Consider the following 25,457-nt stretch of genomic DNA (forward strand, 5'->3'; position numbering starts at 1 on the left):
AGGTTTTATGAGAACAGAGGCAAAGTGCCTGGTTATCTGTTGGGTACTTAATAAACCATCACTTTTGTTTGAAACTGGCCAGATTTTCTGTACATTTTGTGTTACTGCTCTGAAACCCTCTAAGTCAGAATTCTTTTGATTGGCTTCATTCTTCAGCTGAAAGGCCAGTCCAGAGCTGTGGATATATAGTCCATTGCTTTCATAAAGTGTTTTTTTTCTCCTCCTCTATTTGTGTTGACTTTTAGCTACTTGTGCTATTCATTTTCCAGAATGATTCACTCATTCCATCCTGTCTCTCCCAGTTTAACTTTCTTTGGTGGGTTTTCTTTGGCATTATTGGCCTGGGCACAGTGGCTCATGCCTATCATTCCAGCACTTGGAAGGCCAAGGTGGGAGGATCCCTTGAGCCCAGCAGTTTGACACCAGCATGGGCAACACAGGGAGATCTCGTCTCTCAAAAAAAAAGAAAGAAAATTAGCCAGGTATGGTGGCGTACACCTGAAATCCTAGGTACTTGTGAGGCTGAGGCAGGAGGATTGCCTGAACCTAGGAGTTTGAGGCTGCAGTAAGCTATGATCACACCCCTGCCTTCCAGCCTGGGTGACAGACTGAGACCCTGTCTCAAAAGAAAAATAAAAAGAATAATTGATTTATTTAAGAAATATTTGTAGTATACCTATAATATGATAGGGATTGGAGATAACTTAATAGATTTGATCATTGCTGTCATGGGGCTTACCAGTCTAGTAGAGGGAAAACAGAAAATAACATTAAATATATATATATAAATTGCAAAACATATGCAATGAAGGAGAGAAGGAGTGTGATAGTGCATAATGGAAGTGGGAGGCCACATCAACTTAGCATCCTCAGGGATATCTCAGAAAACCTTTGAGACAAAACTTAATCCATAAGAAAAGCCAGCTAATTGCCCCAAAAGAGTGGAAACACCAGCATTCCAGGTAGAAGGAATAGTATCTGTTAATATTGAAGGAACTGAATGGAGGTTGTCATAGCCAAAGCAGTGGGCTGTGGGAGAGTTGTGTGCGATGAAGTCAGGGCCAGATAGGGAAGGCCGTGGAGTTCTTTTAAGCCTTCATACAAAGTTTGCAATTTATTCTAAGTAATAGCACATAGGATATTCTTTTATATATGACTGTGAGATGCAGAAGTGGAGACCATGCATTCTAACTGGGGCTTGGGAGGCCAGGGACTCGTGCAGCCTAGCCTGGCACATAGCCAGGCACTCCCATTTAAATGCTGATTGCTGGTGAGATGCAGGCTCTTGTCCTAGCTCTGTAGGTCACTTTTTGCTTTTGCAAGGTAAGATGCTCACTTGTATGAGAAACAGCGTATTATGCACCTGTAGAACTGGTGGACCTGTGACTCATTCTTTGTTATGACTGGTGTTTGCTTCCAGGTAATAGCAGTGAGTGCCCGCCTCCGGGAAATGCTGAAGATGACACTGTTTGCTTGGATCTTGGCAAGTGTAAGGATGGGAAATGCATCCCTTTCTGCGAGAGGGAACAGCAGCTGGAGTCCTGTGCATGTAATGGTGAGCAGTTTTATGCCCAGTCCAGCAGCAGGAGAAAACATGGCCTTTGTCTGCCAGGCTCCCTTCCTCCATTTGGAGGTCGTGCTAATGACAGCAGTGGTGAGATGCAAGCCGAGGATGAGGGGACGGGGAAGGGCAGGGTGGTGTCTGGAGACAGGCATCTCTGCATGCAGATCCACCATACCTGGGAGACCTAGCCTGTTGGTGTTTCTTCTTGCTGCAGTTTCAGGCCATATGGCAGGCTTTGAGGTGGGAGAGGAGGGAATTTTGTTGAGGGTGAGTGGGTGGGTAGGTAGAGGTGTGTCCTAGCCTTCCTCTGCTCCATATCATACAAACCACAAAAGCAGCAGTAGCTATCTACATTACATTGGCATGGAACTAGGATACTCCTGCAACAACTCCACCAGAGAGAGCTGATTCCAGGACCTAACCCCACTAGATGAGGATTTTTGCAGTTATCAAGAAGGCTGGGTCTGCTCCCCTCTGATCTCTTAGAGCAGCCTGGGGCAGGAGCCTCTCTCCTGCTGGCCTGTCAGTTTTCCTTAGGTTTCTGTGCTATTTTGGAACCCCTGGGTTTGAGGGCATCCTCATGGACTGGTCAGGGACTGGCTGGACTCTGCTTCCCACCCCACTTAAACCATGGGAGTTGATGAGGGAGTTCTCTTGCTTTCAAAATAGACAAAGAGCCAGGTGTGGTGACTCACACCTGTAATCCCATCACTCTGGGAGGCCGAGGTGGGCAGATCACTTGAGGTCAGGAGTTCGAGAGCAGCTTGGTCAACATGGCAAAACGCTGTCTCTACTAAAAATAAAAAAAATTAGCCGGGTGTGGTAGCGTACACCTGTAATCCCAGCTGCTAGGGAGGCTGAGGCAGGAGAATTGCTTGAACCCAGGGGGCGGAGGTTGCTGTGAGCTGAGATTGCGCCGCTACACTCTAGCCTGGGCAACAGAGCGAGACTCCATTTCAAATAAATAAATAAATAAGTAAAAAATAAAATAAATAAAAGACAAAGAACCCGGTAGTTAAATAAAATCACTGGGTTGGAAGCTCACCATCCATACAGTGGAGTGAGGAACTCTTCCAAGTTCAGTAATGTGTAGGTAAAGATGATAGGTTGAGGGCAGTGGCTCACATCTATAATCCCAGCACTTTGGGAGGCCAAGGTGGGTGGATCACTTGAGCTCAGGAGTTGTTTGAGACCAGCCTGGGCAACATTGTGAAACCTCATCTCTTAAAAAAAAAAAAAAAAAAAAAGGTAACACATAGTAGATGCCAAATAAAACAATCTGTTGTGTTGAATGGCAAGAGGCTTGGGGTGCTCTGGAAGGACAGAGCCCGACACAGTAAAAGTCCAAGAAATATTTTATAAATTAGTGAATGATGAAAAGGTTTTCTTTTTTTTTGTGAGATGGAGTCTCACTCTCGCCCAGGCTGGAGTGCAGTGGCGCGATCTCAGGTCACCGCAGCCTCCGCCTCCCGGGTTCAAGTGATTCTCGTGCCTCAGCCTCCTGAGTAGCTGGGACTACAGGCAAGCACCACCACACCTGGCTAATTTTTTTTATTTTTAGTAGAGATGGGGTCTTGCCATGTTGGCCAGGCTGTTCTCGAACTCCTGGCCTCAAGTGATCTGTCCGCCTTGGCCTCCCAAAGTGCTGGGATTACAAGCGAGAGCCACTGCTCCCGGCCTTTTCTGAAAAGGTTTTCTTTTTGCTCGTTTTTGTGTTCTAGTTGATTTTTTTTTCTCCTAAGTATGGTTTAATTTTCTGGCATTTCTGCCATTCCTATGTATGCCCACATGGCTCACAGATGCCCGGTGTTTTATCCTGTGACCTGTCAGAGCTGTTCTTGGGAGGAGTTGTGGAGCTTTGGCTGCAGGGCTCATGCTCCTGGGGTCACTGAGCTCCCCACCCAAGGGTGGACAGTTGTGTCCCAGCTGCTCTCGCTTTCAGGGAGCCAGTGTGGGCCCCTGAGGGGCACACTTTAGACTGAAAAACCAAGGATTGAAGTCAGCAGGGTGAAGTTGGGACAAAGGGAAGCATTTAGAAGAGCATTGTGAGGGGCTTGAAGGGGAGAGAACAGTTAGACTTTGAAGAGAGGTCTTGAATCTAGAACGGATTTTTCTCTGCATTTTTTTTTAAACCTTGGGGCCTCTGTCACTGAAGGCTGAGGAGTGTGACCTCAGAAACTACTCCTTGGTGGGGGCTATGGATAGTATTAGCTATTTAAATAAAAAATAAATGTGATTTCTTACCTCTTTGGGAGCATGGTCAGGGAGGAAAGAGGAGGCAGGAGGAGAGGCAGGTCTCAGAACAATCCAGCTGTCAATGCGTGTTCTCTGTTCCAGAAACTGACAACTCCTGCAAGGTGTGCTGCAGGGACCTTTCCGGCCGCTGTGTGCCCTACGTCGATGCTGAACAAAAGAACTTATTTTTGAGGAAAGGAAAGCCCTGTACAGTAGGATTTTGTGACATGAATGTGAGTATTTATGTACAGCTTTTTCTGTAACAGCCAGATAGGAAGTTTTTATTTTGTAAGTACTTGATTTTGCAGATGAAAAGAAATCAAAACACAAGTGGGGCTACATCCTTCTGGCCCATTGTTATCTACGGGTATTACTTAGGAGGAGAAGACGGAGTGCTTTCAGGTCCCTGCCTGTAGTTTCCTTCCATGGTGGGAGGCTTTGAGCCCAGAGACTGAGAAGGACTGGGGTGGGGACTTTATGGTAAAGTTGGTTGGTTTCAGGCAGTGGGTCCTAATTATGTTTTCCTAGATTACTTACAGAACTGACTAAGATTGCAAAATTATTCAGGGTGTGATTTTGAAACAGGTGCTGAATGAGTAGGAAAGACCTAGAAGGCTGCTTGACTTACTTAAGCCAGACCCTTTTGTTCTCTAGAGAAGCATAATTTTTCTCATGCAGAATGATGGGAGAGGGTTTTAAGATTTACGAGGCTTCACAGGGAGTCTGGCTGTGGTGTTCACTGTCCACTGTGTATGTGTAGAGTCCTTACTGGAATGCCTCATCTTTAGCAAACTGGTTTCCTTGATTTTTGTCTCCTGGTAATTCTAAATCACTTGTAAAAATGGAGTAATTATGAAAGTGTTAATGACAGATGTCCTACTTTCTTGGGTACTCATTACGCGGAAGTTATTGCCTTGTGTCAAAGATGGGAAAACGTTTGATTTTAATGAAGCCCTTTACATGTCAGTTATTTTTATAAAGCTACATTGCTTCTGAATACATTGTGTTTGGGAATGATGCTGTATGTATGTTTTTTCTTCATAGGGCAAATGTGAGAAACGAGTACAGGATGTAATTGAACGATTTTGGGATTTCATTGACCAGCTGAGCATCAATACTTTTGGTAGGTGATTTCCCCAGATTACTTACTTACTGAGAGCTGAGTCGATTTCTGTGATGACATTAGAAAAGTGTGCTTTCAGAGTGATGTGCTCTAATTCTGCAGTAGAAGGTGGAACTATTCACAGCTTTAGTTATGAAACAACTTTGTTGGCTAGAATAAAATGAACTCATAGATAGTCTGTCCCCGTGGAGCTTGGATGCACAGATTTTCTGACAAGGGAAATAAAGTCAAAATACTGGCTTCCTTCTTTACCCAAAAATATCCATGTGATTAGCATAAGCATAGTTTAATGCTATAGACTGAATCCTGATTGATGTAAGAGTGTTTATTTGACTGAATGCTATATACTGAATCCTGCTTGATGTAAAAGTGAGCCTCATATTTTGCAGAAGCAGGGTATATCATGTTGTCACGAGTCCATAATTTAATCACAAAAATAATATCCAGGTAACAAAAACTTTGTCTTCTTAAGCATTTACTAGTAGTAGCATTCCATATTAATCTGTTGACACAGCTACTCCAGGTAACATGTTGAATATTCTGCAATCTCTTCCTGTCAGCCAGTATATGAGGGCTATTTCTTTAAAAGCACTTGGTATGGAGAGACGGTGTGGTGTAATACAGGCAGCACAGACATTCTGCTCTCGGTAGTATGTCTAGCCAGCAGCTCTGGCATTTGACACAATGGTAATATCCTAAGAGCATTTCACTTTAGATTTGTGAAGTACTTGGTCAAGACATTCACTGTTTGGAATTGTTCACAGGAAAGTTTTTAGCAGACAACATCGTTGGGTCTGTCCTGGTTTTCTCCTTGATATTTTGGATTCCTTTCAGCATTCTTGTCCATTGTGTGGTAAGTCATCAACTTTTAAGTAATTAAATGTTTTATTTAAATTTTGATCAACTCCAACCATGTAATCTCTGGAAAAGGTAAAACTTGTTCTTAGCAAAGTTTGGCCTGATATTTCCAATAGCTTTTTTTGTTGTTATTCCTAGGGGAACATGTCTTGTAGAAAGCTTAACTAATGGTCTTTTAAAAAAAATACTATTTTTGTGTGTTGGTGTTTTAATATATAAATTTCTTAGGAATTTTATACTTTTAAGCATAGGAGACTGTTTAACTGGATTTGTCCAGGTCCTTTGATGAGTAAAGCCCTTATTTAAGAGCATTTTCAGGCTGACTTTGTTGCAATAGAGCAAATATCAAACATCGGCATTTCAGATGTTCCCCATATATCATGTAGATTATTGGCAGCAGATGGCTATGTCTTCAGCCTTCTGCACAAATAGGATGTAGGGACTGGGGCCCAGCTGTCTATATAGAGTATTTACATCTTCCCCAAAAAATAAGAGTAAGCAGTCTTTTCTGTTCTCATTCAGAATCAGTAACAGCTACAAGTTGAATTGGGCTTTGACTAAGGAACTCCTGGTCCTTTATAAATTTGAGGCCCTTTTTCATAAATGTTCTTACGAATCCATTCACTTGCATCTGTGGGGAATGGGGATTTGTCTGCTGTAGAGATGAGAAAGTCACACCCAGGCTTCCAGACTTGTTTTCCCAAACTCTTTCATAGTGGCCTTCCTATGAGCATTTAAAAATTCCAGCACAACTCTGATGACAAAGGAGTTTTTCCTACTGCCTCCTTCCTTTCCTTTCCTGCTGGCTTCTCCTGCCTAGGGGCCATCTCACAGAGCAGCTCTTCCTCAGGGTGGTGAGCATGATGGGTATAGGAAGATCTCTAGGGAGCACTTCTGCTGAAGAAAGCTGAAGGTGACGTGCTTGAAGCTTTGACAGATGTCTCTGGATGACAGTGCCATCCATCACGATTGCTTCTATTGGAGGATGGAACCTATTTTGTTTACAGGGAAGTTACACATGTGGACAAGGCACGACCCTTGATTTCAGAGCAAAGCCTCTGATAGGAGGGAGGGCCATGGCTTGTTTCTGGTCATAGAATGCATTGATGGCACCCAGATAGGAAGCCTAGTCCTGGATTCTTGGTCCTTGCCCTCTGTCACCTATTATGCTTCAGCCACAGGCAGGGACGGGGCAGCAGATGGCCATGTGGTTAGCCTTCTGCAGAAGTAGGATGTAGGGATTGAGGCCCAGTTCCTCCAGCTGCAGGCCCAGCCACCTGGTCTTCCTACCAGTTGCCCTTCCAGTCAGTGCGGTCCTGGTGTACCCAGCATCTGGGACATTTGTCATTTCATGCACAGGAAGATGCCTTTATTATTCCCCTGCCCACAGAGGGATAAATTTCTCAGAAAACATAGCACTTAAACCTTGCCTCTTTCTGTACTTAACGCCAAAATGTATTTCCTTTGAGTGCAAAGCAAACACTTCTAGACTGGTGGCATAACTAAAGCTTGGGTGAGAAATGGATTGTCATCTGTTGAGCCTGCTATCACTTTCTACAACTCAGGTTCTAAGTTCTTCAGTTAGTGTTAGGAATAGCCTGTGATGAAATAGTACTCACTAACTGAATTGTATTTGTAGGGAATGACCTTCTTGCTGTTTCTTTCTAGGATAAGAAATTGGATAAACAGTATGAATCTCTGTCTCTGTTTCACCCCAGTGTAAGTATACCATAAGAAAGAAACATAATCTTCGCCTGGTCTGAGGCCCTGTTAGGCAAAGACCTTCACCTGACCCAGCAAGAGCTTTCACTGGCTGATGGAAGGTCATGTTGCAGCAGGAAGGGTCTAGGTTGGAATGTTTACCCTTCTGACAGCAGTGATGGTGAACTTCGATTAGTTGCATGGATGGAGATTTAAAGAGCTGTGCTGTCCCCTTCCCAAGCCATAAGGAGTGATTTAGCCATTCAACACTGAGTTAATATTTTGAGTTCAATTTCTCTCTTGGGATCTTTCTTACCTTGAGAGGTTTGAATCCTCTTTTGGGTCTTCAAATGGTAAGTTTTCAGGATGCTTGAAAGCTAGTAATTACTGTTTTTGCCATTAAAAGTAATGGCATTAATTACTTTTGCACCAACCTAATATTTTTTAGTCACTTCTTAGGTTGAGTGAGCCTCACCTAGCACTTTTTTCTTAGCATCACAGTGCCAACAGAATAAGGGGCTGTTTGATGGGTAAGGGTGGAGCTGTGAGGACCTCCGATTCATCTTTTATTCCTATCAATTGAACCCATCTCTTTGCAGAACGTCGAAATGCTGAGCAGCATGGATTCTGCATCGGTTCGCATTATCAAACCCTTTCCTGCGCCCCAGACTCCAGGCCGCCTGCAGCCTGCCCCTGTGATCCCTTCGGCGCCAGCAGCTCCGAAACTGGACCACCAGAGAATGGACACCATCCAGGAAGACCCCAGCACAGACTCACATATGGACGAGGATGGGTTTGAGAAGGACCCCTTCCCAAATAGCAGCACAGCCGCCAAGTCATTTGAGGATCTCACGGACCATCCGGTCACCAGAAGTGAAAAGGCTGCCTCCTTTAAACTGCAGCGTCAGAATCGTGTTGACAGCAAAGAAACAGAGTGCTAGTTTAGTTCTCAGCTCTTCTGACTTAAGTGTGCAAAATATTTTTATAGATTTGACCTACAGTCACAGCTTATATTTTGTGAAGACTGGGAAGTGACTTAGCAGATGCTGGTCATGTGTTTGAACTTCCTGCAGGTAAACAGTTCTTGTGTGGTTTGGCCCTTCTCCTTTTGAAAAGGTAAGGTGAAGGTGAATCTAGCTTATTTTGAGGCTTTCAGGTTTTAGTTTTTTAAATATCTTTTGACCTGTGGTGCAAAAGCAGAAAATACAGCTGGATTGGGTTATGAATATTTACGTTTTTGTAAATTAATCTTTTATATTGATAACAGCACTGACTAGGGAAATGATCAGTCTTTTTTTTTATACACTGTAATGAACCGCTGAATATGAGGCATTTGGCATTTATTTGTGATGACAACTGGAATAGTTTTTTTTTTTTTGCCTTCAACTAAAAACAAAGGAGATAAATCTAGTTATACATTGTCTCTAAATTGTGGGTCTATTTCTAGTTATTACCCAGAGTTTTTATGTAGCAGGGAAAATATATATCTAAATTTAGAAATCATTTGGGTTAATATGGCTCTTCATAATTCTAAGACGAATGCTCTCTAGAAACCTAACCACCTACCTTACAGTGAGGGCTATACATGGTAGCCAGTTGAATTTATGGAATCTACCAACGCTAGGGCCCTGATTTGCCGGGCAGTTTTTCTGTATTTTATAAGTATCTTCATGTATCCCTGTTACTGATAGGGATACATGCTCTTAGAAAATTCACTATTGGCTGGGAGTGGTGGCTCATGCCTGTAATCCCAGCACTTGGAGAGGCTGAGGCTGCGCCACTACACTCCAGCCTGGGTGACAGAGTGAGACTCTGCCTCCAAAAAAAAAAAAAAAAAAAAAAAAAAAAATTCACTATCTACAAACCTAGAATATTTAAAATACAAAGATTGCCTGTTTTCAAACACTATTGAATAAGAGGGTGAGATATTTCTTAACAACAACAACAAAAAAAACAGGTTGTTTTGAATGTGATGAGCCAGCCAGGAGATAGAATACTACCTGCCCTTAGGGTTGGGGGCTGTCCCCACAAGAATTGATACTTCAGAAACCCTTTTTATTGACCCACAAGCAGATATTTGAATTACTTCTTACTTTATTGCTCCAGGATTCTGGATGGGCTGCATTTACTGTGTGAAGGATAAAAATCATTAGCCTGGATTCTGATTTCTATAAATTGCCATTAAAAGCTTTTTTTCCCCTAAGAACTGAAATGTGCTCACCAGCCAAAACATTTTAACTTGTAAACTTTGAGGGCAGTTAACCAAACCTGTGACTAATCATATCTCCTCCTACCCCCCCATTTCCAAGGACATTTGTTACTCAGATACTTGTTATACTAATACTTGAACTTGTACCTTATGGTATTTGCTATCTTTTAACTAGTCATGATATTCTTATACTTTAGTTACACTTTTGGAATTTGATACAAGGTTGAGTGGGGTGTGTGGGTGTATGTATGAGTGAAACAGTTCTCAAAAGAATGTAAGAAAAACCATTTTTATAAAATTGTGACTTTTTAAAAAAATAGTCTTTGTCATTTATAGAATTAACAAGCTGCTCAGGGTATATTTTATAGCTGTAGCACTGATATCTGCATTAATAAATACTGTCGAAACACAATGGACCTAAGTATAAAACTTCCCTGAAAAATCTAATACTTTTATTATTAATATATTATTAATATCAGTGGCAAAGGTTTAAGCCTGAGGAAAAAAGCGTACCTCTACATATTGACAACTTTGAGTTCTGTAGATAACAAGCAGATTTGGGTCTCCTGTGATTGGCTAATGGTCTCCATCTCCCAGCAGACTTAATTCAGGTTTTGCTTCTGCTACATCCCGCCAGTAAGGAAGCAGCAAAGGTAGAGAAGAGACCTTTTTCTCTATCAAAGGCCAGAGATGCGAGAACAAAAATTCATTCCCCTTTGGAGACAAATGTAGTCCATCTGATAAATAAGATGAGAAGTCCTAGAAGGGAGAGAAATCGGTTAAAGGTGGGTAACTGGCCACGTGTGGTAGCTCACCCCTGTCATTCCAACACTTTGGGGCCGAGGATTACTGGAAGACAGGAGTTTGAGACCCTGTCTCTACAAAAAATTTTAAAAATACAAAAATTAGCTGGGTGTGGTGGCAAACACCTGTATTCCCACCTACTTGGGAGGTGAAGATGGAAGGATCACTTAAGCCCAGGAGTTGGAGGCTACAGTGAGGTATCATTGCACCACTGAGTTCCAGCCTGGGTGATAGATTGTCTCCCCCCACAGCGCGCGCGCGCGCGCGCGCGCACACACACACACACACACACACACACACACACACACACACACACACAAAAAGGCCGGGGAGGGAGGGTATAACTTTTCTAAATGCCAGTGTGTACCATTCTCTCATTTGTGGCCCTGCGACAGAAATATCACCAGCCCCTTTCATTGTAGGCATCTGACCTACAATGTGTCTTGGACTACAGTAGCACTGATGTGCTATTTACGTAGGTGTTTGAACACACAGAGAACCCTGACTAGTGCTGTAGTGCTGTCTCCATATTATAGAATTGAGTTTCATGAAAGTCAGTCACCATTAAGTGAGCTGGGACCTCATTCCAGGTCTTCTGAATCATATGACATGATTCTCAGGTTATTTGAAAGAACCTTAACAGGTAAATATGGCCTATTAACATAATCAGCAAAAATGAAAAATTTGGTATTAGGAGTGTTCAGGGGCCCCATGAGTCAATATTGTTTTTGACTCTAGGCAGGTTTTTAGGTAGAAAGAACTTCTACCATCTAACCTAGAACAGTAATTGCTGGGACACAGGAGTCCAGTCTCCCTCCCACTGCCCTGAACTCAAGAGTATATATTTAAAAAGATAGATACACATATTTTTGGAGACAGGGTCTTGCTTTGCTGCCCAGGCTGGAGTGCAGTAACATGATCATGGCTCACTGCAGCCTCAACCTCCTGGGCTCAAGCGATCTTTCTAACCTCAGCCCCCTGAGCAGCTGGGACTACAGGCACGTGCCACCATACCTGGCTACCTGGCTAATTTTTGTGCTTTTTGTAGAGATGGGTCTCTCATTATGTTGCCCAGGCTGGTTTTGAACTCCTAGGCTCAAGCAATACTCCCACCTCGGCCTCACAAAGTATTGGGATCACAGGCATGAGCAGCCATACCAGGCCCTGAACTATAAGAATTTTACCCATACAGCCATTTCTTTCTTGGGGAAGAATCTCACTAGCCAAGAGCTCTGTTAGAATCTGGGTGGCCAACTAGCTTATGTGACTTTTTTTTTTTTTTTTTTTTTGAGCTGGAGTCTCACTCTTGTTGCCCAGGCTAGAGAACAATGGCACAGTCTCGGCCTAATTCAACCTCTGCCTCCCGGGTTCAGGTGATTCTCCTGCCTCAGCCTCCCAAGTAGCTGGGATTACAGGTGACTGCCACCACGCCTGGCTAATTTTTGTATTTTTAAGTAGAGATGGGGTTTCACCATGTTGGCCAGGCTGGTCTCGAACTCCTGACCTCAGGTGATCCACCTGCCTCAGCCTCCCGAAGTGTTGGGATGATAGGCATGAGCCACCGCGCCCGGCCTTATGTGACTTTTAATAGACCAGACATTTAGATGCTATCATATAATAGTAGCACTTCTTCCTCGGCCTTGGTTTTCTCATCTAGGCAGTTTGAGATGAGATGATCTCTAAGGACGACCCTCTCAGTTTTGTATTAAATTGAAAAAGACATGTGAGCAAAACTAGCCCAATAGTTTGCAGTTTCCTTTCCTAGACAACAGAACTCTAGATGTTGACCCTTTTGGCACTCAAGCTGCCAAGGCCCCTCCTGATCTGGGAATTCTGAAGGTTCCAGTACACTCAGGGTTTCAGAGGAAGACTAGAGGCCTAGGGTCCAGATCTGCTTAGGCTCTCAGGGCCTCCAAAGGTGACTGGTGACTCGGCATCCACGTGGTAGTATGACTTTCCCACTGGTGACCATTTTCCCTATTACAGATGGATAATAAATGTGTAGGTCATTGGAACGATTGGTATGGATTAATATTTAGGGGAGAGGAAAAAGTTGGCACTTGGGTTAGTTTCTTGGCTGTTTTCTATGTTGCTTTGTCCAAGTAGCCTAAACCTAACAGCTAGGAATAGAGGAAACCGGTGAGGCTGTGAGTCTTCCCATTTGTCCAAAGAGCTTCCCGCACACTGGATCCTTCCTTCCCTTGAGTACTTCAAATATCATCAGTCCCGTCCAAGCTTTCTCTCTGGATCCCAGCATAGCAATGAAATAGCCTTTAATGTGCCCTACTGAACAAGCTCTTTACAGAAGAGTAGCACAAGGTCACAGAAAAATTAAAAAAGACCAGTGCCTGTCTGCCCCTCTTCACCAGTATCTGTGTGGAACCTGAATTTAGCCATACCTTTCCTTGCCCTAACCTCTGGCCACCACGGACCTGTTCTGTTACTGCAGTCTTGCCTTTTTTTGGGGGGTGGGCTGGGGAGGGTGAGACAGTCTCCCTGTATCCTCCAGACCAGAGTGCAGTGGTGTGACCTCTGCCTCCCGGGTTCAAGCGATTCTCGCACCTCAGCCTCCTGGGTAACTGGGATTACAGGCGCGCTCCACCATGCCCAGCTAATTTTTGTATTTTTAGTAGAGATAGGGTTTCGCCATGTTGGCCAGGCTGGTCTTGAACTCCTGAACTCAGGTGATCCACCTGCCTTGGCCTCCCAAAGTGATGGGATTACAGGTGTGAGCCACCACACCCAGCCCAAGTCTTGCCTTTTTGAGACACCAAAACAGATGGACTCATGTAGTAAGTAACCTTCAGAGACCAGCTTCCTTCCCTCAGTGAAGCACCTCGAGAGTCACCCACGTTGCTGCGCTTGTCAGTTCCTCCTCTTTATTGCCGAGTAGTATCCCATTCCACGGACACACCAGTTTCCCTATTCATCACAGAAGGACACTGGCGTGTTTCCAGCAGGTAGGAATAATGCTGCTGTCAACAGTTACACCCAGGTTCTGTGTGAACATAGTTTTCATTTCTCTAGGGCAGAAAACCCAGGAGTGGACTGCCAGGTCCTCCCTAAGTGTATGTGTGACTGCGTAAGAAACCAGCTGTCTCCTGAGTCAGTGCACCATTCTATGGGACCTGCTTTTTACCTTTTATATTTGTGCTTTCAGGCTTTAAAACAAAGTAACTTAATTAGAACTACATATCTCAAACAGTTTTATTAGCCAATACTGTATTTAAATTCATTGTTTTACCTATTAACAAGTTTTAGCTTTCTGCCGTTCTCTGTATGAAAGAAGAACTTGGCCTGGACGTTCATAAATATGAGCCATGTGTTGCTCATTGATGTCACTGCGCACTAACTCCTAGCCAAGGAGCCTGGCTGAATTAAGCTGCTGGGCTTGTGAGCCATCCTGGAACCTCCATTCCTCCCCTCCCCCAAGCCTGTTTGTTTTCATTGGCTAGAGGGATGACTGTCTTAGCTAAGCAGGGCCTTTCTAGGGAAAGCTGCTGCACACACACCTGGTTTACTTCTGTGTGATCCTATTTACCCCGAGAGGACCGAGCAAGCCACCGTACCTGGCTGTCCTGCATCAGGGTCCACAGGTCAAGTACGTCAGTCCCACAGTCTTGGGCCACTTGTAAACACGCATTGGCATATTCACCAACAACAGAGTTCAGGCGATTTAGTTTGCAACCTATTGAAGAAATAGAGATGGCAGTCGGTAAACCCAAGTGCTGGCCCTTGTGTAAGTTCTGCTCCACTCATCTAGACAGTTTCGAAATGCCATTAAATATTGACCCCACTTGGGCCAGCCCCGGGGTTTAGGGTATATGCTGATGAGCCTTGCAGGTTACTGGTGTGCTGCTCTACCCAGCAGAGGACAAGGTGCAGTGGGAAGAAGGAGCCTTCAGTGGTAACCGGAGTCTTCTGAGGCGCCAGGGAGGATGTTCTAGAGGACACCTTGAACAGAGGCAGAGAGGCAGGAAAGGCCCAGGAGGGCTGGGCTGCTTGGAGAGTGCCGGCTGCAGGAGCTGGGCTGGGGGCTGGTAAGGGCTGCACTGGTAAGAAATGCCAGGCCATGGAAGCTGAACGCTGCGCTGACACCGCTGGCTTCTTACATGTAACAGCTGCACCGCAACACAGCAAAATCATTTGTCGGCTTTAGACAAAGAGACCTTCGTTTTGATGCCTACAATTTTCACTAAATAGCTGTGTGCCTGAACAGCTTAACCGCCCTGAAGCTTTCTGCATTCTTATGATGACAGTGCCTACCTAGTTGCAGGAATATTGGCAGGATTAAGAGACTAAACACCAGCAAAGCAGCTAGCACAGAACGATTGAGTGTATCTAACACAAGTGCAGGCTGCCTCATCCTCCCAGGGAGCTGCACCAGGGAAGGCTGGAGTGCAGTATCTGGGGATTGTGCTAGGTTGGTTTGGAAGGTGGGGCTGGGGCTAGGGGAGAAGGCTCAGGAGGCTGCAAACAGGACAGTGAGGGCTGGCGAGAGGCGGACTACAGAATGGTATTAAAGAGAAAGCATGAGGATGTGGGCAACTGGATGCAGGCCACAGGAGGACCTATGCTGGCCCAGGCTCTCCATCACAGAGAAGAAACTATTCACCAGCTTTGATTCATACTTGGGATCAATTGTTTATAAAATTCACCTAGATTATAACTAGCTACCCCATCCCTACAAAAAAATTTAAAAAATTAGCTGAGCATGGTTGCACATGCCTGTGGTTCCAGCTACTTGGGAGGCTGAGGCAAGAAGATCACCTGAGCCCAGAGGTGGAGGCTGCAGTGAGCTATGAGCAATCCACTGCCCTACAGCCTGGGTGACACAGCAAGACCGTCTCAAAAAATAACCTGCTGAATTTCTAGGGGACCAGTTATTGAGATGTGACCCCTCCTCTACCTGCTTTGCCCATCACTGACCTTTTAAAAAGTCTGCATTGGGCTACATTCAAGGCTAGAAAGGGGAAATGAAATTAAACATTCAGAATTTCATATATATTATTTTCCTGGGAAACAGTAGACAAAAAGAAGTCTAAACAGCTTCTGTGGACCATGCTATGTAACATTTTTCCCCTTTTGTTAAAGCCAAGATGACACTGCCCCCCAAAGCAGTTAGGGCTGCAGGCCCAGAAGCAAGCTGGGGCTCTGAAGTTGTCTCCAAGGGAGCTTTGTGGGCCTTAAACACCTCCCCTCCCCTGCAGAACACTCTGGTGTCTCATGCACAGCAATAGGGCCCCTCTGCCCTGATGTGATGCCCAGAACCTACTGTCACCATGTCCCGCAGGCTGGGGTTTCTCCCCGTTTGTCTGTGCCTCCGGTGTGTGGCACCCCTTGGCATATGCTGTTTGTGACTTGAGAACGCATTGGATCCTTCTCTAAGGATGACAGGCCCTTTGAGAGCAAGGGACATAGCTACAACCCCACTCAACAGTAAACTCATATAACAGTAAGGACTTGAGCTGTGAAGTCACACTTGCTGGATTTGATTCCTGGTTCTGTTGCTGGCTGTGTGACCTTGGGCCGGTTACTTAGCCTCTCTAAGACTCCATTTCTCCACTGGTAAAGTAGGGACAATAACAGCCTTCCATGAAGTTGTGGTATGTGTGCTGTGGTGTGTGTAAGAAACATCTGGAGTGCTGAAAATGGGTCCAGAAATCTACCTAAAAATCCCAGTTAACTCAGAGTCAGACCACACTTTGAGAAATAGCTGTTCTGTGTTGCAAAGCCAGTCATTTGTCCTAGAATGTTGAGTTCTGGGCAGCTTAGAAAACTTCCAGTCCAGGAACGGTGGCTCATGCCTGTAATCCCAGCACTTTGGGAGGCTGAGTCGGGCAGATTATCTGAGGTCAGGAGTTCGAGACCAGCCTGGCCAACATGGTGAAACCCGTCTCTACTAAAAATGCAAAAATTAGCCGGGCGTGGTGGTGCACACCCATAATCCCAGCTACTCAGGAGGCCGAGGCAGAATTGCTTGAGCCCAGGAGGCAAAGGCTGCAGTGAGCCGAGATCATGCCACTGCACTCCAGCCCGGCTGACAGAGCCAGACTCTGTCTCCAAAAAAAAAAAAAAAAAAAAAAAAAAAAAAGAACTTCCATAATGCACATTTTCAACATTAACATACAGCTGACCCTTGAACAACACAGGTTTGAACCGTGAAGGTCCACTTATGTGGAGAGGTTTTTCGGTCAAAGGTGGATCTAAAACACAGCACTTGAGGGATGTAAAACCCAAGTATAGGGAGTGCTGGCGACTCCTATCCGATCATTCCTACCCCCAGCTTCTGTGGACCAGGAAAAGCCCCAGGTGTGGACTTCCAAGTCAAGGCACATCAGCATCAGCCCCCCCAGGCCGAGCACCACAGCTCTACACAGATCTCAGTGGCCTTCATGTGCACCCTGGAGTCTGGCAACTGTAAAGGTCAGCAGATGCCAGGCCCGCGGTTCCCTCCTGACTATCCAAAGCCAGAATCCCTTTTCTAGGTCAAAAAAGGTCTCAGGTATAACATAATGGAAGCTATACTTTAATAATTTTGGATTGAAAACAGACTGAAATGGACATACTGAGCCCCTAAGAAACAGAAGCCCCAGGCAGGAAACCACTGTCCTATCAGAGTTCCTCCCTCAGCATTCCTATCCAGATTTGCTGAGATTGGCTGTGGTTTGTTTACCTTGTATGATGCACTGTTCTTCCCAGGCTGTTTCACAAAGTGGGGTCGGCGTGATGAGAATGACTCGATTCTCAGGGATGTCCACGGACTTCAGGTACTGCACCATGCTCTTCAGGTTCGCAGCGTACTCCTCCAGGGGAATGTGCTGCTTGGGATTCTCATCTGCTCAAGAGAAACATGAGTGCTCACCAGATGCATATTTATTATACGTGACAATTCAGGTGAACACACTTCTGCAAATGCCTGTTATTCATGATGTCACGGGGGGGGGGGATTGTTTAACACCAAGGACACAAAGAGAAGGTTTTCTCCTTATGAATTAAAATGTATAGTTCTTCATAAAACAAGACTTCAAAGGCTCTAACTAGGGGCACCGTAAGTACTCTTGTCTTTTCGTCACTAGTATCCAGATGGTTATTACATCAATTAGGTTGAATTTGTAAAGAAATTAAAGAGCCCAGCCTGTTGGGTGAGACGGCCTAGGTTCAAATCCTGGCTTTGTCACTCCTCGCCACAGAACCGCGGATAAATACTTAGACTTTCTGTACCTCATTGGGAAAATGAAGATAATAAGGTCTCCCTCCTAGGACTGAAAATCAAAACAGCTAAGAGTTTACAGCACTGAGAGCAGGGTGCCTTCACAAAGCAAGCACTCAGTCTAAACAAATGGCACCCACGAATACTACTACTATTACTGCAAAGGAGTATTTTCTAGATAGGCTCTCACTGAAGTATTACAACGGTCATTGGTTACCATTTGCTAACCACATGTAAGTACAGCGTAAAGAAAAAAAGTCACCAATGTTCCTACCACCCAGAAAACCACTGTTGGCATTTGGATGTATATCTTTCCAGTCTTTTCATGAAGATACATACACTTTTAAAAAAATGAGTTTGCACTGAAGATTATATTCACACTGAAGACTTCATATTTTGCTTTTCTCTACAAATTGTTTTAGAGACAGGTTCTCGCTCCATCACCTAGGCTGGAGTGTAGTGTGATCACAGCTCACTGTAACCTTGAACTCCTGGGGCCAAGCAACCCTCCCACCTCAGCTTCCTAAGTACTGGGACTACAGGCACGCAACACCACACTAGGCAAACTTTGTTGTTATTGAGACAGTCTCACTCTGTTGCCCAGGCTGGTCTCAAACTCCTGGCCTGGCCTCCAGTGTTGGGATTACAGGCATGAGCCACCACGCCTGGCTCACATAACATATTATGAGCTTTTCTGTGTCCATAAACAGTTCACAAAAAAATGAAATTTAGTTGTAGGGTGACCACATGATGTTTCTGTACTGTACAGCTTGTGATCTGCTGTTATATATAAATAGCAATACACAGCCAGGTGCGGTTGCTCATGCCTGAAATCCTAGCACTTTGGGAGGCCGAGGCAGGTGGATCACCTGAGGTTAGGAGTTCAAGACCAGCCTGACCAACATGGGGAAACCCTGTCTCTACTAAAAATACAAAAATTAGCCAGGCGTGGTGGCGAGCGCCTATAATCCCAGCTACTCGGGAGACTGAAGCAGGAGAATCATTTGAACCTGGGAGGTGGAGGTTACAGTGAGCCGAGACCGTATCACTTCATTCCAGCCTAGGCAAGAGTGTGAAACTGTCAAAAAAAAAAAAAAAAAAAAAAAAGCAATACACAGAAATCTCTGCACACACATCTGGCTGCGTATCTGAATATTTCCTTAGGTTGAATTTCTACACGTGGGCAGTCCCTTGGTGCATATTGCCACACAGCTTTCCAGAGGATCACAAGCTATTCTCTCACCAGGAATGTAAGAGTTCCAATCTTATTTCATGCCTGTCAGCTGTAAGTATTACTGCTTCATATTGCTTTTCTGAGTCAAAAAATCAAAATACCTTGTTTTAATTGTCATTTTTTGATAAGTTTTCACACATTTTCAAATATGTATTTGCTGTTAAATTTCGCCTTTTATCTATTCCTGTCCTTTGCCTACATTTTCTATTGGAGTTGGTATTTTTCTTATTGATTTCTACACTAAAGACATTACTCTCTTGTCTGCCACATTTTGCAGATATTTTCCTTAATACATCATTTTCTTCTGCGGTTTTTTCGTAGCCTATTTTATTTCATAAACCTGTTTTTCCTCTGTGGCTTCCTCCACTGCTCTTATACTTAGGAACTGTGTTTTTTCCTTATGCTAAATTTGATAAAAATTTATCTTTTAAAAAAATTCTGTTTTGAGTTTTCTTATGGTTTTTGGTACAAGATAGAAAGTGAAGATTAATTTCTTCCCAAATATAATGGTTAGCGTGCAGTCTGCACCGATACCTGTCATCTACGTAATCTTTCTCCTAGAGAGCAAGAATTCCTCTTACTGCAGTTGGTGTTCCTTCATGTCCAGCCTCAACTCAGAGGTCTCCCACGGTGTGCCCGTGAATAGCAGACCACAGCACTTCTGTGACACAAGTAGGGTAACAAAAGAAATCTCTGAAAGGTGACTACCTAACTTCCCAAAACAAAGGCTGATTTTTCTCGTTGATAGCACGCAGAAGGCTTTTTTCAAGAGTAGAAGGGGAAGAAAGGCCTCTTACATGGCTAGCTTTCCTCTAGTCACAGCAGCAATTCTTCAGCAGTCAAGGAGAGACCATCTCCTTTTCCAAACCCACGTTCACCATTGCCCGGGATTCAAGCCTAACTGAGGTCAGGGTGGCTGCTGCCCTGAGATATCCCTCCCTAAGACACGCCACCAGCTGCCATCAGTGTGATGCAAGCCACAAGGTATCCTTAAGCTTTCTGCTGCCAAATGCATCAACTGAAGAGAACACATTACAAACTTAGCATAGCACTAACAGACTCTAGAAAATATTTAAGTGTTTGCAAGATTAGGACTGCCAGCAACCGAGGTATGTAGAAACCGAGTCGAGAATAAAATCCACCAGTGTTAAAGCCAGGAATACATATAAACTCAACATAAGTTTGGCAAAACTGTATCTATTGGGAGAAAGTAAACAGTTGAAAAAAGCATATTAAATGCAAGTTTGCTGTAACATAAAAATGATTAAAAGTGAGCTAGAAGAACATCAAAAATGCTTTTACCTTTTAGTGCACTGTCATTGGCCCCAAAGAAAATTGTAACTGCTACTGGGATGTCCAAACTGTTTCCTTTCCTGATTAATCTTGGAAGGATAATTTTGGCCCATCTGGTATTGTAACCTGAAAATCCACGATTCAGAACATCACATTTTCTGAAACAAAAAATTTTAAAAAGATGAATTGTGGGCAAGAAGTGTTTATGGTCCCAGTAACCGGCCTTTAGTGAGGGTGTGATCTCTGGGATTCTAAACCCGTCACGTGTCTCTGAGCCACCCCCAGGTTTCACTTTGATAGGAGCAAGAACATAGCTGAAGCATGCTAATCTTAAGCCATTCAAAGATACAGGTAAATATACCATACTCCTCCGTGAGAGAAGTAATTATATATAAAGGGGGCTGTGATGAAGTCTACAGACTACCTGACTTCAAGCATGGTATAGTGGGGTGCTTTTAAGATGGAGTTCACAACAGATAGATCATCTGAGCAAGTATCTCAGGTAAAAAGTCACTAATATCCTGGAACTTAAATAGTTTAGTTTGGTTTATATTTAAATAGTTTATAGAATATTTGAGATTTCTGGTTTTGATTAAATAGTTTTAGTAAATACATTTGTTGTGTTTCAACTTAAACCGGTTAATACTTTTTGTTTCCTTCTTAAAAACAGTTGGATTCACAGTACTGTAGGTGTAATGGGGGGAAAAAAAAAAAGCCGGGTTGCCTGGATTGTTTCTTGGCTCCCTGTGTGACTAGGCGTGACCCTGGGCACGCTGTGCTCCTTCCTCACATGTAAAGTGAGGAGAATCCCAGTTAAGGATTCGCATCAGGCAGTAGGTTTGAAACCCCTCAGAGAATACCAGTCACATAAGAGGGACTCTTTTTCTTAGTCTTGGTAAAATGATATGATTTGGGATTTGCTTCAGAATAATCCATAGGAGGGATGGATGGGCTCATTTCACTCTTTGCTTCTGTAGATATTTAAAGTTGTCCATAAAGTTTTCTTAAAATGACGCCTGGGGTTCAACTTAAGATTAGTAAATCAATATGGTTCATTTTGCTGTATTCACATTCCTATACATGCATAACCAAGCAGAGAAGCTGGGGCACCCGCGGAGAACTGCAGGCCACAGCGTCAGGCAGTGGCTCAAAAGCAGCACAAGGGGACACTTTCTGACACTGCTCAAAGTTCTCAGGTGGCATTTATAAACTGCAGAACCACCACCAAAACTCAGCCTTATTTCTAAGAGATTGTTTGTGTGTGTAATGATTATAAAATGCGACTAGCCATTTTACAGAGTGAAATCACAATACTTTAATGAAGTGCTGGGCTGGGTGTGGTAGCGAGTGCCTGTCGGTCCCAGCTACTCAGGAGGCTGAGGTGATGATGCCTTCAGCCCCAGAGGTGGAGGCTGCAGTGAGCCCTGATCACACTGCTGCACTCAAGCCTGTGTGACAGAGTTGTCAGGCCTCTGAGCCCAAGCTAAGCCGTCATAACCCGTTACCTGCACGTATACATCCAGGTGGCCTGGAGCAACTGAAGAACCACAAAAGGAGTGAAACAGCCAGTTCCTGCCTTAACTGATGACATTCCACCATTGTGATTTGTTCCTGCCCCACCCTAACTAATCGATCGACCTTGTGGCATTCCTCCCCTGGACAATGAGTCTCAAGAGCTCCCCACAGAGCACCTTGTGACCCCCTTCCCCTGCTAACAATAGATAACCACCTTTAACTGTAATTTTCCACTACCTACCCAAATCCTATAGTACTGCCCTACCCATCTCCCTTTGCTCTTTTCAGACTCAGCCCACTTGCACCCAAGTGAATAAACAGCCTTGTTGCTCACACAAAGCCTGTCTGGTGGTCTCTTCACGTGGACGCGCCTAACAAGAGACCCTGTCGCAAAACAAAAACCAAAACAAAGTGCGGTAGAATTGTGACAAGGTGAGTCTTAAGTCATGGCAGCACTTCAAAAAAAGGCAAAGTAGCTTCCTACCAGTGTGGTGTAGCAGTGAAACTGCAAGTTCTACAGTCATAGCAGCTGGACTTGGATCTGTCTGCCCCTGACTAGGGAAGAGGCCTTGGCCATTTCCTTGATTTGTCTGAGTCTACCCAGCCATCAGCGCTCAACCCTAAAATATCTAATTGGTCAGACTGAAGAGTAAATGTTTTCTGTTCCTTCTCCTATATACTGATTAGGGGAGGCAAGCAAAATTAATAAAGGAGAAATGTTCTGTTCAGAACTATCCTTCATCCATAAGACGGATCCCTAAGACATTTTCCATCCATAAGAACTCAAGTATCGGAAACCATTCTCACCTGACCAGCCTGTCAGCCAGCGATGCTCCCCATCCACCCTGCTGGAAGGAAAACTGGAGGAAGAAAAGCCCATTATTACTACTAATGACTGTAACTGGGCATCTCAGCAAGGGCAGTTCTGATTGGCAACTTCTATTTTCGCGGCGCTCCCTTCTTGGCTTTGATTGCTTCACTCCAGGAGGTCATTTTGGGGATTACAGGTAAGTACACCTGGCAGCACTTTAGCAGAGGGGGATTTTTCTCTATCAAAAGCTAAACAGCCTGTATTCCCAGCACTTTGGGAGGCCGAGGCGGGCGGATCACATGAGGTCTCGAGTTCGAGACCAGCCTGGTCAACATGGCGAAACCCCGTCTCTACTAAAATTACAAAAACTAGCCCGGTGTGGTGGCGCACGTCTATAATCCCAGCTACTCGGGAGGCTGAGGCAGGAGAAACGCTTGAATCCGGGAGGCGGAGCTTGCAGTGAGCCGAGATCGCGCTACTGCACTCCAGCCTGGGCGACAGAGCGAGACTCCGTCTCAAAAAAAGAAAAAAAAGCTAAACAGAAATCTAAGTTCAGGAAATAAAGTCAAAGGTCAGTGAGGAAATGAAGGCCACGCCGCCTCACTGCTTTGCTGGTTACCGAGCTGAGGGTGAACACTTTTTCATACACATTCCCATAGAATTCGGCGAGCCCGGACTGCCCCATATGCCTAAACATAATGTTACCAGTCACTGGCGTCTACACAAAAGCCTGGTGAAGCAAGTCCTGTCTGAGAAGAGGACACACACAGGAATGGAATTGCCACTCTCTCCCCGAAGTAAGAACCTGCATTTAGAAGGCCGTTCCCTTCATGGGAGGTGAGATGATCTTGGATGAACGGATGGTCCTTTTCTACCTAATTCCTGAAGGCGTTTTACTTCCAAGGTCAACCCCTAACGGCCCCACCTGTGCCCGCAGGGAATGGGGCGAGAGAGCTCCTGGCGCCTCTGCCCGGAGCTGGCCGCGGGGCCTCCTGGGACACAGCGCGCGGTCGCCCGCAGCCGCTAACCCGGACCCGGAAGGGAAAGGCCGCTGCCCAGGAGGGCGCTGAGGGGAAGACCGCGCATCTCGACCCGGGTGGGAGGCGGCGCGGGGCGGGCAGCGCGGCCGGGTCCCCTCGCGTCTGTGCCTGGAGCCCGGGCTCTCGCGGACGCCGTCGTGACCTCCGGGACGCCGCGGGCCCGGAAGGCGCAGCCACTGGGGGACCCGCCACTCCTCCGGTGTCGCCACGGGCGTGGCCAGGTCTGCGGCCCAGCCGTCTCGGGCGCCGAAGAGGACGGCGAGGAGCCTCGGCCTGCTCGGCAGCGACCCCGCAGGGAGGCCGGGGCGGGAGGCCGAGCGTCGGGGCGGCCGTACCTGGGTGATGGAGTCCCCGAAGAGCAACAAGCGAGGCCAGAGCAGGGCGCTCCCGCAGCCCGCGGCCTCGCACAGCGCCATGGAGCAGCCAGTCGGGGCGGGGCGGGGCCGCCAGCCACGAGAGGCGCCTGCGCAGTGGCCGCCCGTGGGTTGCGGGAGCCGGGCTCGTGGGCACCCACGCAGTAACTTTGGTGACGCGCGAAGGTCGTTGCCCCTTGGAGTCCGTTTGCAAGAAGCTCGGCCTCCGCGCTTGTTCACCCACAGCAAGGCTGCCCCCAGGGAGTCCGGAGCCCGCGTCCCGCTGCGTGGTTCCCGGAAGAAAAGCGGTTGGGGGCCCTTCTAAGCCCACCCCGCGCTCCGCGGGCGCAGGTGCGTTCGGCAAAGGGCAGGAGTGTGACCTCAGGACGCGCGGCGGGAAGCACAGCTGGCCCTCGGTGGGGCGGAGGGCTGCTCCAGGCCCCCCTGGAAGAGGTCGTGGGATGCCCGCGCGGCCTCCTGCGCCGAGCGTCACTCTGGAGGGCCTGTAACACCCAAGAGGACGCAGGCACTGCGGAAACCCTGGCAGTACCTCGTGGTTCTGCGAATGACAAGGGGAAGCAGCTGCACGTTCAGTGCGCGCGCAGCCGGCCGCTTTTCTTTTTCCCGCCATTGGGTGGATGCGCAGATGCAGAACCCCGCGGACACGGAGCACTGACTAACTTCCAAGGGATTCACCTGTTAAAACGTGGTTGTAATGCAACGTTCTTACCTCAACTGTGCAATGAAGTTCGGCAGCCGAGCTAAAAACGGGTGGGAAGGATGCCTTGAAATCACGGAGCTGTAGATGAGTAACAGACGGGCCAGGGGAGCCGGCGCAGAGGCCGACCCCGCTCCCTGGGGCGGGGCGATGGGCTTAGAGCATGGCCTTCTTTAGGTTGCTCGTCCCAAGCTCGCTTGGATCACCTGGGGGAGCTTTACAACTAAGATCCAACCTAGGGCCCTCATTCCAGCCCGACTAACTCACCTCCTGGTGGCAGGACTTGGGCACAGGTGCACTTGTGATGCACCCCACGTGATTCCCACGGGTAGCCCAGATTGAGAGCCCCTGCTAGAGCAAGCAAAGATGCTGGACTTCATCTTTATCACAAGGACTTCATTAAGGCCTTCAAGCAGCAGAGGCTTGAGGCCAGGTCTGTTCCAGGAATCAGCTGTAAGGGAGGAGATGGAGGTGGTTGCAGGAATTCAGAGGGGAGAGTAGACTTGGACTCGAACAGCAGCAGTGGAGATGAAGACAGAAAAGATTCAAGTGCAACTTAGAATCCTTATTATTAACTCAAATTGGTTACCCCAGGGGAGAGGGTAACCAGCAGCGGTTGCTATCGGCAGATCTTGATGGTTTCAATGGGAGCTGCACATACATGCCTGGAAGAAGAATCCATAAATTCTAAAATAATGGGCAGTTGATTTAGTAGTTCGTTCTAGAATAATGGACAAATTAATTAGCGATTTAGCAGTATTCAGGCTGTTGAAATAAAGGCCATTT

General features: G+C 45.9%; 2 protein-coding genes and 1 long non-coding RNA gene across 12 annotated transcripts in view; 1 reads left to right on the forward strand and 2 right to left on the reverse strand.

Moving 5' to 3' along the window:
* Positions 1 to 10,102, forward strand: part of ADAM17 (ADAM metallopeptidase domain 17) — a 67,408-nt gene extending 57,306 nt beyond the window's left edge. For 6 of the 7 annotated variants that reach the window (XM_515293.9, XM_063790125.1, XM_016946805.4 and 3 more), the window contains 6 exons: positions 1,421 to 1,555; positions 3,902 to 4,032; positions 4,844 to 4,922; positions 5,687 to 5,775; positions 7,449 to 7,499; positions 8,081 to 10,102. In XM_515293.9, coding sequence (XP_515293.4) covers positions 1,421 to 1,555; positions 3,902 to 4,032; positions 4,844 to 4,922; positions 5,687 to 5,775; positions 7,449 to 7,499; positions 8,081 to 8,422 — 827 coding nt within the window. In that variant the 3' untranslated portion in view covers positions 8,423 to 10,102. Of the gene's footprint in view, positions 1 to 1,420; positions 1,556 to 3,901; positions 4,033 to 4,843; positions 4,923 to 5,686; positions 5,776 to 6,600; positions 7,500 to 8,080 lie in introns of all 7 variants that reach the window. The other variant, XR_010149632.1, reaches the window with a different exon arrangement.
* LOC134807949 (uncharacterized) lies at positions 1,096 to 3,967 on the reverse strand. The gene is made up of 2 exons (XR_010149635.1): positions 3,809 to 3,967; positions 1,096 to 1,797 (listed from the first exon to the last, which is right to left on the reverse strand). It is a non-coding gene; the product is annotated as an uncharacterized LOC134807949 (long non-coding RNA).
* Positions 10,103 to 10,120: 18 nt separating the features above from the next.
* IAH1 (isoamyl acetate hydrolyzing esterase 1 (putative)) lies at positions 10,121 to 25,456 on the reverse strand. 4 transcript variants are annotated; one of them, XM_001155422.8, is made up of 6 exons: positions 23,936 to 24,523; positions 22,557 to 22,609; positions 20,244 to 20,392; positions 17,171 to 17,332; positions 14,064 to 14,182; positions 10,121 to 10,449 (listed from the first exon to the last, which is right to left on the reverse strand). In XM_001155422.8, exons 1-6 carry the CDS (start codon positions 24,014 to 24,016, stop codon positions 10,267 to 10,269), a joined length of 747 nt encoding a protein of 248 aa, XP_001155422.5. In that variant the 5' UTR covers positions 24,017 to 24,523; the 3' UTR covers positions 10,121 to 10,266. The 4 variants fall into 4 exon arrangements, with proteins under 4 accessions (XP_001155422.5, XP_016802315.1, XP_063646197.1 ...); XM_016946826.4 differs by lacking the exon at positions 23,936 to 24,523 and adding an exon at positions 23,366 to 23,769; XM_063790127.1 differs by lacking the exon at positions 22,557 to 22,609 and having other exon boundaries at positions 20,244 to 20,360; positions 23,936 to 25,456.
* Position 25,457: the final 1 nt, after the last annotated feature.

The sequence above is a fragment of the Pan troglodytes genome, chromosome 12 (genome assembly GCF_028858775.2).
Source record: "Pan troglodytes isolate AG18354 chromosome 12, NHGRI_mPanTro3-v2.0_pri, whole genome shotgun sequence".
NCBI lineage: Eukaryota > Metazoa > Chordata > Mammalia > Primates > Hominidae > Pan > Pan troglodytes.

Coding starts and splice junctions, on each gene's coding strand:
- IAH1 (XM_063790127.1), bottom strand. CDS start 24,584: ATGGCGGGAAAAAGAAAAGCGGCCGGCTGCGCGCGCACTGAACGTGCA. Junction 14,183..17,170: donor AGAACAGTGCATCATACAAG/GTAAACAAACCA, acceptor TTTCTTCAATAG/GTTGCAAACTAAATCGCCTG. Junction 10,450..14,063: donor CCCTGATGCAGGACAGCCAG/GTACGGTGGCTT, acceptor TCTCCCTTCTAG/GACTTCTCATCTTATTTATC.